General features: G+C 36.7%; 1 protein-coding gene across 2 annotated transcripts in view; it reads left to right on the forward strand.

Annotated features, from left to right (window-relative positions):
- The window catches only part of AP3B1 (adaptor related protein complex 3 subunit beta 1), a 261,412-nt gene that overhangs the window by 102,700 nt on the left and 146,354 nt on the right, over positions 1–12,358 (forward strand). For both annotated transcript variants that reach the window (XR_005600381.1, XM_039544543.1), the window contains exons 8-11: positions 6,491–6,649; positions 10,124–10,221; positions 11,887–11,941; positions 12,025–12,096. Coding sequence is in view for 1 of the 2 variants with exons in the window: in XM_039544543.1 (XP_039400477.1) it covers positions 6,491–6,649; positions 10,124–10,221; positions 11,887–11,941; positions 12,025–12,096 (384 nt within the window). In the remaining variant the exon portion in view is untranslated. The remainder of the gene's footprint in view (positions 1–6,490; positions 6,650–10,123; positions 10,222–11,886; positions 11,942–12,024; positions 12,097–12,358) is intronic.

Here is a 12,358-nt window from a genome sequence, read left to right on the forward strand (position 1 = left end):
TTTACAAGAGGCAAGCAGCCTTATAAAATTGTTTGGACTTTTCTCCAAATTTTTTAATAGGCATTTTTATGCAGAAAAATACTTCCAAAAAATTAAAATGCATGAGAGCACCTCCTATCTCTTCACAGCAATGATTAACTAGTTAAGTACCATTTTCAGGAGTGTGTGTTCCTGTTGACTTCAATAGAACTCCTATACTAGTTGGCACCCCTGCTGGCAGTCACAGCAGACATATCAAAGATTGAATCAATAAAGACTGAATTACCTTCTTACTGGTAGATGTAGTCCATTCAGGACTGAGTTGCAATGCACTGGAAGTAGTAGTCCTTTCAGGAGAGGGTTGAGATGCACTGGAAGTTGGCACTGCAGTTGCACTTTTTGTGGAGAAATGAGAGTTCAGCTTTCAGTGCTCTTGATTTGGCACCTTAAGGTTTTAATTTTAAAAAGAAGGGAAGCGACCTGGCTGAGTCACTCCCATCTCTGTATGATGACGATGGCTTTCAGTCCTAATGCACCATCTGCTGCCAAAAGGCAATGAGCTGCTGCTGTGTAGCAATGCAGTCCCACGTTTGCCAGTCCCAGGAGACTTACGGTGACGGTCAGCTGTGCGGGCTCCATGCTTGCTGTGGTATGTCGTCTGCACAGGTAACCCAGGAAAAAAGGCATGAAACGGTTGTCTGCCATTGCTTTCACGGAGGGATGGAGGAAGAGGGGGGCCTGATGACATGTACCCAGAACCACCCACGACAATGTTTTTTGCCCCATCAGGCATTAGGATCTCAACCCAGAATTCCAATGGGCAGGGGAGACTGCGGGAACTATGGGATAGCTATCCACAGTGCAACACTCCGGAAGTCGACGCTAGCCTTGGTACTATGCACGCACATCGCCGAATTAATGTGCTTAGTGTGGCCGCATGCACTCGACTTTATACAATCTGTTGCCAAAAATCGAATTCTGTAAAATCAGAGTAATCCCGTAGTGTAGACATACCCTTAGCTAGTTTGCCACTGGAGGAATCAGAGATGAGGGAAAAATCAAAACTATTGTGGTAAAGTGTTTTCTCTTCCCCTGTTTTGATTCTTGGTATCTGTGCTACTTGGTAAGCTTTTTTTCTGTTAAATAATTTACTCGGGAATTAAATGATTGGCATCATTTCATTTTAAGGAATAGCAAATTGGTATAAAGCATTAAATGATGTTGCATATTTGTATATGCATTCTATTAAGTTAACATTTATTAGTAATAATATTGCTTAACAGCAAGATAAGTTATCCACATTGTTTTAAGGTTCACATAAACATGAAGGTAGGACACTAATAGGGGGAAAAAAGTTGTTTTGCATATTGCTTACTAAAATTACTACCTGTGACCCTGAACACTGGTATAGCAAAGTAAGCAAAACTAGAATGTCCTTTATTAGAATAATACAATTGAACTCTGAAGAAGTATGCTAATGGACACTGCAAGGAGAAATATGGGAGTGAAATAGTGTCAATTTTAAGTGAACATTTATTCTCAGAGTTTTATGTAATCACTAATTGCTGTGTTGAACAGGTTAGTACAACAGCTTCATATTCTGGGTAGTTAAAATATTTGCTTATATGAATACAGTAAAGTCCAAGTTGTTGATTAATCTTTGTATTAAGACACTATTAAGTGCATTAATGACTCAATTAAAAAGAGTTGCTTGGCCTACAGCTACCTCAAGGACTCATTCAGGACTGGCTTTGAGACAGAGGTGTGATTCAATTGCAGTCTTGTGAGAGCACCTCAGAGACAAGTGATTTCCTTATTAGTTGTGTATTCTAAGGAAGGAAATATGTGTGTGTAGTTTATTCAAGTACAGTAGTATACAAAAAGTCATACAAGGGCTTGATTCAGAAATTAAGATTAAGTCTAAAATGTATAACTTCAGGATTGTTTTTAAAAGACAAGCCACATAAAGTTATTAAGTTATGAGATGCAAACTATAAATGTGAAATAGCAGAAGAGTGGACTGAGGTAATTCAGATTATAAATATTGGCTCCAGTACTAGTCAGATAATACTGAACTTTCACCTTCTGTACTACAAAATGTATGTTTCTCCTCTTTGTGTAATAAAATATATAATATTGCTGAGATGTCCGTATGAAACACAAAACAACCAGGCCCTCTTTTATAAACATGGGAATGTTAGATGAAGAAAGAAATAATAATAAACTACTAGAGACAGAACTTAAACAGGATTGAAAGATGTGTATTGGGAGTTGGCCAATTAAAAAGACTTAAGCCAGGAATAAGAAAACTACTCTTCTTGCACTTTATAACAAAAACCAAACAAATGAACCAAAAACAGTCCTCAATCTGTGGACTCAGGCAAAGACTCCTACTGCAGATCACTGGAAAAAACTACTGATAGAATATCTAATGAAGGAAGACTTTACATATATTGTAGGAACAGTGCAAGACAGACAAACCAAAAAATGGATAAAAGTAATAGTATACCTGGTACAGGAAAACAAACAGAAATACTGAAATGATTTGTTTTGATAAGGGCACTAGAATTTTGTATTTATCATAGAATCATAGAATATCTGGGTTGGAAGGGACCTCAAGAGGTCATCTAGTCCAATCCCCTGCTCAAAGCAGGACCAATTCCCAACTAAATCATCCCATTTATGGGAACAATGGATAATTAAGAAGGGTATACATAAGACAATACTGAATTATATTCTCCCATGTCTAATTTCACATACTTTCTATCACCTCACTTGAGTCCTCTCTTCCTCCTCTCCCAAAGAAAATGTTCAGTTCCCCAAAAAGGTTTTTAAAAATTAATATGAATGTTTAAATATACATATTTTAATATATGGTTTTATTTAGATAACTTGAAAAAAAGGAAAAACTGTAATATAACAATATACTGCTCAGTATTGTTAATTTTGTAATAAGATGGGTACTTAAACATGTCAAGACACTATTTAAATGTTTTATTGTAAATTGCTTAAATATCAATAAATATTTTCACTTAGTGTAGGTATATAAATATTATATACACTACAAAAAGAAGGATGAAATTGGATTTTGAAAAAGTGGAAGACAAGATTTAAAAGCTTTTTCCAACTTTTATGTCTCAACTTTTTTTTGTCATAGTGAAGCAGTTTCTTTCCAAACAAAAAAGGTTCAGTTAATATCATTTGTGTGTGTAGGTTTCTTATTTATCTTTTCATGGAACTCCATGATTGTAATGAATTTGATATACATATCTAGATAACGTCTTAAGTAATAGTTTTTTAAGGGAGTAAAATCCTAGTAGTAATAGCATGAGTATCCTGGTTAATTTACAGTAGAGATGATGGTATGATTTGTGTTTATCCCACACCTTGTAATTGTCATTTATACCAGTGGTTCTCAACCAGGGGTCTGGGGCCCCATGCAGGGGTTTGCAAGCAGGTTTCAGAGGGGGTCTGCCAAGCAGGGCCAGTGTTAGACTCGCTGGGGTTCTGGGCAGAAAGTCGAAGCCCCATCACATGGTGCTGAAGCCCGGGGCCCTGGGCCCCAACACCTGGGTCTGAAGCCGAAGCCTGAACAAAGTAGTTTTGCGGGGGCCTCTGTGGCCTGGGGCCCCAGGCAGTTGCCCTGCTTGCTGCTCCCTAAGGCCGTCCCCAGCTTTTATATGCAGAAAAACAGTTATTGTGGCATAGGTGGGCCATGGAGTTTTTATAGCATGTTGTGTGGGGTCTCAGAAGAAAAAGGTTGAGAGTCCCTGATTTATACCAGAGCGAAGTGTGTGTAAAAATGCTACCATAATTCGGGATCATTTTTACACCCTCTTTGTTCTGGTGTTAATGGCAACACAAAGCATGGAACAACAATGATTTGGAGGCAATCTCATGAAGTGCTGAGTGCTTGATTTAATGCCCTTAGGTCCTCAGTAGCACCTTGTACAGAGAAACTACTTTATCAATAGTTAATTAAAAAACCAAGCCCATAATAAGGAACAGTATCCCTCATTGCTAGAGTACTACAGGAAAGATTTAGCCGACTGGTCAGCTGGTTGAATTGGAATATTTGTGTTTTGGAAGCTAAGTTTAGATCCTAACTCTCTAGTCCAGGATTTCTCAAACTTCACTGCGCCATGACCCCCTTGTGACAACAAAAATTATTACACAACTCCAGGAGGGGGGACTAAAGTCTGAGCCCACCAAGCCCTGCTGCCCCCGGTTGGGGGGTAGGGTTGCCAGGTGTTCGGTTTTCAACCAGAATGCCTTGTCAAAAAGAGACCCTGGCTTCTCCGGTCAGCACAGTTGACTGGGCTGCTAAAAGTCTGGTTGGTGGCAGTGGCTCCCAGAAGTGGATGGCATGTCTCTCCGGTTCCTAGGCACAGGGGTGGCCGGGGGGCTTTACGTGCTGCGTTCCTTTTCACTGGAGCTAATGGGCTCCTCATCCTTTATTGGTGTGGTCTGTAGGACCCACTGCAGTACAAATGATAAGAATAATAGGGAAATTCCTTCCTAATCCTGAAACTGACAGTCTTCTAAAGCCATGTGCCAGGGGTCTCTCAATATCCTCCACTGCCTAGAAATCCCCAATGACTGATGCACCATATGACCCCAGCTCTGTACATTTCTTAAACAAACAAAAAACCGCAAAACAAACAAACGTCCACCAACCCCAACAGGGTTTTTTTGAAACTTTGAAGCATGCACAGAATATAAACTGAGTACCTTTCGTTATCATATGGCAATCAATGTCATGCTGATATGGAATTTGGAGTACAGTATAAGAATATGCCCATTCAGTTTAGTATTTCATATGTAAAAGTAAGATCAGGACTGACTACTCTCAGAACTTAGTTTTATTATTTCGGCAAAGTATTTTTTTCTTTCTTGATGTACAATTCCTTAACTTTCCTAACTGAGCACATTGAAAAGAAACAGTACCACCAAAATGTTTTTGGGGTGGGCTTCAGTAGCAGTGAAAGTTACTGCACATACACAATAGTGGCTTCTAAAAGGTGGCCTTGCCTATTTTTTCAGACTTAACAGCAAAAATCTCTCTTGCAAAAATAAAAACAATTGATGTGAAAGCTAAAGCTAAATTTACTGCAAAACTTCAGTTTTTAAAATTCAACTGTATATATTTTATAACAGTGATTTAAAAACAGCACCCAAAGCCCCGTTTTATCTACTTTACTATTTAAAAAAAAAAAAGCCTTAAGATTAAAATCATTTACTACAACAATAAATGAAGGATGGCTACTTTGTACGCCAAGTGTCAGCTTAATGTGATTAAAATAACTGTTTCCTATAAACCAGATAGGATTCATAATGCCGATTTAAAAACTAGGTCTCAAGAGTGTGGGTACCTTTTCTGTGACTATGCTTTCTATTGGTTATACGTAGGAAATGGTCCTTTAAAAAAACATGTGACTCATTTTGCTTAGCCTTGTAATCTTTAAAAGTTAGACAGTAAATTGCTTAACTGAAATATCTTATTCTGTATCTGGATTGTGGAATGTGTTTGGAAAATGAAACCTAATTGTAAAGAAGGGGCCAGATCCTGAACTGATATTTCATTGATTTCAATAGAAGGACATGGATGTGCACCCTAGATTGGGATCTGGCCTAATGTTTTAAAATCTAATACTGATGGTATCCATTTTGACTTTATTATTATTATTATTAATTATTAAAAGGCCTGTTTTGGCATTGTCAGAATGTGCACTCAATGAAAGATTTGTAAAACTATTTTCCGTTCTTCAGTACAGGTAAAAATCATACAAAGAGTAAGTTGATAATTAAACAATGTCTTTAAATCAGATATTTTTCTTGAATCTGAACCTTTTAAAATATAGCTAGGTCTCTTGGCATCTCAGAACCTTTAATACATTTTTACAATTCTCCTGGTCAGATCAGTATTCTTCTGTAAGGGAGTTAAGGCACAGAGACTAAATAACTTGACCTACATCTCTCAAAATCTGTAGCAGAGACAGGAACATAATCATATCTTCCTAATTCCAGTGTAGTGCCTGGGGCATAAGACCATCCTTCCTCTATCTGACTGTAGTTGTCTGCATTTGTGTGTAGGTAAATTACTGGGACGACCTTTCGCCTTCCTTTTGTAGCATCAGTGCCTCACATCCTCAAATATCATGAAGTTTAAACAGCTAAAGTTCATTTTCAGAAATGCCAACTGCAATTCATAGATTTCACGTCCAGAAGTGACCATTATAATCTTCTAATCTACTCACCTACAGTACATAACATCAGCCATACAATTTCATCCAGTAATTGAAAACTTATTTCTAAATATGCTTCACTTTAGAGTATATTGTGGAGATTATATGTTATTACATTCTGAACTAGGTGGACTGAGCAAAATAGGGGAAAAGGTTATTTTAAAAAAAACTGTTGTAAAATAATTTTCATTTGAAATTGTTTTGTTATAGATGCTTTTTTATAAAATTGGTTGATTCAAGTCTTTGATGTAAATATTTTCTTTTAGGATGGTGTTTTGGAAGAGGAAAATGAGAAGGATTTCTATGAGTCTGATGAAGAACAGAAAGAAAAAGATCGGAAAGTGAAGAAACCCTATGCTATGGATCCAGACCATAGATTGCTGATACGAAATACAAAGCCCTTGTTGCAAAGCCGGAATGCTGCTGTATGACAAAAACCTTTGTGTCTTGAACTGCTAAGTGTCCACCCTTCTAAAATGTTTTAATCAAGTATTTGGAGCATTCAAGTGTAGAGTATGCCCCCCCCCCAATGTGTATAGAAAATACCATGCAGAATTGTGTAGTTACACAATAGTTCAGTTGTAGCTAACTAAAAGTAACCAGTTCTCAACTGCATGCCCTTAAAAGTGGGAAAGTAATTTAATACTAAAAGTTCTGAGCAGCCATGTTATGTGCTGCCTACCTGTTCTTAATATTAAGAGGAGAATTAGGCAATACAGCAGGGGTCGGCAACCTTTCAGAAGTGGTGTGCCGAGTCTTCATTTATTCACTCTAATTTGAGATTTCGCGTGCCAGTAATACATTTTAACATTTTTAAAAGGTCTCTTTCTATGTCTATAATATATAACTATACTATTGTTGTATGTAAAGTAAATAAGGTTTTTAAAATGTTTAAGAAGCTTCATTTAAAATTAAATTAAAATGCAGAGCTCCCTGGACTGGTGACCAGGACCTGGGCAGTGTGAGTGCCACTGAAAATCAGCTCGCCTGCCGCCTTTGGCACCCATGTCCATAGGTTGCCTACCTCTGCAATACAGTATATGACTGCTGCCATAGCACTTCAGGTTATTTAGCTTATCAGTTTTCAGAAGCTCTAGTGAGACAAACCCTGTTAATATGTGGATGAAGACTCTCAAGGAAAACTGTAGGTGCTTGTGATTTATTAGATGGCACTTTTCTCTGAGGTGGGGATTTTCAAAGGAGCCTGGAGGAGTTAAACACCCAAATCCTTTGAAAATCCCAGCCTGAGTCCTAGATTCAGTCTCCCAGCAGAATACTGAGGTGGTTAAAACATTATCTGCATAGTACATACTGAATGTCTCTGGGAGCTAGATTAAAAGATCTGACTTTTCATAGATGCATAAATCTTTTAAGGTCAAAAGAAACCATTATGATTATCTTGTCTGATCTCCTACATAACACAAGCCATGGAATTTCACCCATTAATTTCTGCCAGACCATAATTTCTACTTGTATTAGAAAGACATCCAGTCTTGATTTACTGGCTTCCGGTGATGGAGAGTCTACCACATCACTAGGTAAATTGTTCAAATAGCTAATTACATTTGCTTAGCTTGGTCTAAATTTGTCCAACTTCAGCTTCAGCAGTTGGACATTTATCTAGATAAGATTTCAGATAGTAGAGAACTCTTTTCTTGCTCGGGTACTTATAGACCATGATCAAGTCACCTCTTAACCTTTTCTTAGATAAAATAAATAAATTGAGCTTCCTTGGTCGCTCGCTGTAAAGCATATGTTCTGAGCCTCATATCATTTGTAGCTCTTTTCTGAATCCTTTCCAATTTGCCAACGTCTCTTTCAAGTGTGGACACTAGAACTGAAAACAGTATTCTGGTAATAGTCCCACTAATGCCGAATAGCTTGATAATACCACCTTCCTATTTCTACTACATATTCCCCTGCTTATATATCCAAATATTATATTAGGTCTCTTAGCTTCTGCAAGCTCATGTTCAGTTGGTTATCCACCATGATCCCTAAGTCTTGGAAAGCAATGATTCTGCTTGTGTAATGTGACCTACGTTCTTGGTTGCATTTGGCAGTATTAAAACTCTCATTCAAATGAACCCAGGTTACCAAACGATCCAAACCACTCTGAATACTTAATGTCTTTCTCATTATTTGCCACTCCACCAATTTTGCAAATTTTACCAGCAATGGTATCATTTTCTTCTGTATCATTGATAAAGATATTGAATACTTTGGGCCAAGAACAGTTTCCTGGGGACTCCACTAGAAATACATTATATGATTTCTCATTTATATTTACTTTTTGAGATCTATCAATTAGCCAGTTTTTAGTCCAGTTAATATGTGCTACATTCATTTTGTATAGTGTTTATTATTTAATAAAAATATACTGTGGCACTAAGTCAAAGTATATTATGTCAACATTATTACCTTTTATCAACTGAATTTGTAATAGCATCAGAAATATCAAGTTTGTTTGATAAGACCATAAAATCATGGTGATTGATGTTTATAGAATCATAAAAATGTAGGGCTGGAAGGGACCTTGAAAAGTCATTTAGTCCAACCCCCCCTCTCTGAGACAGGGCAACGAATACCTAAACCACCCTGACAGGTGTTTTTATCTAACCTGTTCTTAAAAACCTCCAGTGACAAGGATTCCACAACCTCCCTTGGGAATCTATTCCAGTGCTTAACTATCCATATAAGTTAATTCTTTTTCTTAACATGTAACCTAAATGTTCTTTGTGGCAGATTATTTCTTGTCCTATCTTCAGTAGATATGGAGAACAATTGATCAACATTTTCTTTACAACAGACCTAAATGTATTTAAAACTCTTATGAGGCCCTCCATCAGTCGTTGTCTTCTCAAGACTAAACACACCCAGTTTTTTAAACCTTTCCTCATAAGTCAGATTTTCTAAACTTAGTCCAGAGGAGAGCAATAAAAAGTGACAATCTCTAATTTGTCCATATGTATCTTAAAGTATGGTGTCCAACACTGGACACAGTACTTCAGCTGAGGCCTCTCCATTGCTAAGCAGAGGGGACAGTTGCCTCCTGTGTCTTATATAAGACATTCCTGTTACTACACCCCAGAATAATAGTCTTTTTTTGCAACAGCATCATATTGTTGGATCATGTTCAATTTGAGGTGGTCATTCTTTTAATTCTTGCCAGACTGCATCCCTTGTGAGCCCTTTCATGGTTTTGTTCAGAATATTAGGCTGCCCAACCTGTAGTTAAGAGTCATCCCGTGTACCCTTTTAAAAATATTGGTACATTAGCTTTGTTTCCAGGAGGAGGACCTATTAAGTCTTAAAAATCAATTATTTTTTTTTTTTACGGTCTCTTACATTTTGTTACTTGGATCACAAGCACATAACCCTACAGGTTTCCTTTTGTTGTTTTATGTCCTTGTAGGTCATTATTAAATGCAAATACCATTGTATAGATTGATTAATATGGTAATAGGAAAAGGTTTTTGGTGATGGTATTACTGTTTAAAACTAATTAATGAACAGCTATTACTGGAGCTAGATTTAATAAAAATAAAAAGCTTTATATAGATTTAAAGAAAGGGAATTTTCTCATTCATTTGTACTGATAAGGCTGTAAGTTCTGGTTTCTTAAAATATCAGTTTGATTAGCACTTTAGCTACATCTGATTATTATTTATTTATTTATTACTGAGAGGAGTGTAAGTTATTCATTAGATTATAATTCAGAAATGAAAATATATCTTGGCTTTTGAACAACCCCTTGGTATCAAAGATTACATATGCAAAAATAGAAATTTAAATCTTTGTACAAGCAATGAGTGTGTAATTTTACAGCTTGAAAGTAGAACATTGTGTAGTTACTTTAAGGTAGCAGATTGTTCTGCATGTTAACATTGTATTTTCAGGTGGTGATGGCAGTTGCCCAGCTTTACTGGCACTTGGCACCGAAGTCTGAAGCTGGCATTGTTTCTAAATCCTTAGTGCGTTTACTTCGTAGCAATAGGTGGGTCAAGCTCTTTTGCTGAACTTCAAACAGAACTTGCTAAACAGTTTGTTGTTCAGTTTTAAATTACATGTAACTGTACATTGGGTCTAAGCTGGTGCTTGCAAAAGCCTGCCAAAACAGTTCTGGGGAGGGATAGCTCAGTGGTTTGAGCATTGGCCTGCTAAACCCAGGGTTGTGAGTTCAGTCCTTGAGGGGAGCCATTTAGGAATTTGGGGATTTAGTTGGGGATTGGTCCTGCTCTGAGCAGGGGTTTGCACTAGATGACTTCCTGACCTTTCAACCGTAAGAATCTATGATTAAACACCAATTTATACCACTAAACAGAACATTTTTGCAGGACTCTCCGTTTATTTCATGTACCCCCTAGCTATGAGCACCTCATTGCTCCTAGACATTGCTCCTGTACTCTGGGAAATGAACATGACTGACTGCTCGGTATACACATGGGAACAGTGAAAAAAGTTAGTTTGGGCTTGCATGGAACTGTTGGAAATTATAATACTTTGTAATTCTTTACTGTCTTCATAAACATTAAATAAGTCTGAGGTAGGCTATGGTAGCAGCCACCACTGAGAGGTAGAGAAACCAAAATATGGAAGTGTTTGGATTGAACCTAGATCACCTCTAAACCAAGATATTCATAGTCAAATTTCATAGTCATAGTCAAATTTCTGCACATTTTTAATGTTATATATTTGTGCTATAAATATTTATCTATTTTTGTAGTGGTCTATGGTTTACCAGAATATGCACACAGCCCTCTGACAGATACCTGGGACTAGCAGAATATACCCCAAACCACTCACTTTTTTGAGATTTATCCTTGGAAAACTACTTTTAAAACACCTGTTGAAAAGTATTGTCCATCCCACATTTACAGCAAAAATATTAGGTGAAGCCAAATGGTTGTCTACCACAGTAGTTTCTGTAGTGCAAAGAGTAAACATTTTCTTTTTAAGCAACAAAGAATCCTGTGGCACCTTATAGACTAACAGACATTTTGCAGCATGAGCTTTCGTGGGTGAATACCCACTTCGTCGGATTCTTTTTAGTCTCACTATCTAGAAATATATGGGACCTTCCTGAGTTTCTGGTTTGCTGTATGTCTTGCAATGCTAGCTTCAAAAGTCCTAAATAAATCCTTACATCTTTCCTCAAACTAAAAAACAAAAAAAATTATGTCAAACAAAGGCTACATCATTACATTGAAAAATAATATTTTCCTTTTAAAAGTATGCAGTGTTGTTGTAGGCTGTGTTGGTCCCAGGATTTTATAGGGAAGGTGGGTGATCTGAAGAAGAGCTCAGCTTGTCTCTTTCATCAACAGAAGTGGTCCAATAATAAATATTACTTCAACCACATTTTCTGCCTTTTGAAAGTGACAGTCCTAAATTTGTGCTGCATCTTGCTATAAAACTGATAAGTGACATGTAATAGCTGTCACGCCTTAACTTTTTCTTGTTTCTTTGGCATACTCGAATATATTTTATAAGTCAAATATATATGGTAGCTTATATGCATAGAAAGAATATTCATAGATATTTATTGAAAATTCAACTAAAAACCTTTCAGCAATACATTTTTTTTTGCTTTTAATATACTGTCCTCCGAATATGTAACTTTGATAAATATATTCAACAGTACTCTCTCTTTGATTTCTAGGGAAGTGCAGTATATTGTTCTGCAGAATATTGCAACTATGTCAATTCAAAGAAAGGTATACCTTGCTTAGCATTTTCTAGATTATACTTTAAATTAAGCATAGGCACAACTACTACTTCAATGGCTTTTATTTTTCAGGGGATGTTTGAACCTTACCTGAAGAGTTTCTATGTTAGGTCAACTGATCCAACAATGATCAAAACATCAAAGGTGTGTTTTATAATACATTATATATATATATATATATATATATATATATATATATATATATATAATTTTCACGTATATACTGTATGATTACTTAGTATTTCTAACAGGAAAGTAACATACTCTTTGACTGCTGTGAAACTCATGTGTCTCTGAACTATTCTGCTTTTTCAATCTGATTTCTACAGATGGCATTTGGGGCAGGCAAATGGGTGATTTCCTGGTACATCAGGCTAACTGAATATGCTGAATGGAAATGTTGTGT

The sequence above is a fragment of the Mauremys reevesii genome, linkage group 6, assembly GCF_016161935.1.
Source record: "Mauremys reevesii isolate NIE-2019 linkage group 6, ASM1616193v1, whole genome shotgun sequence".
Lineage (NCBI taxonomy): Eukaryota > Metazoa > Chordata > Testudines > Geoemydidae > Mauremys > Mauremys reevesii.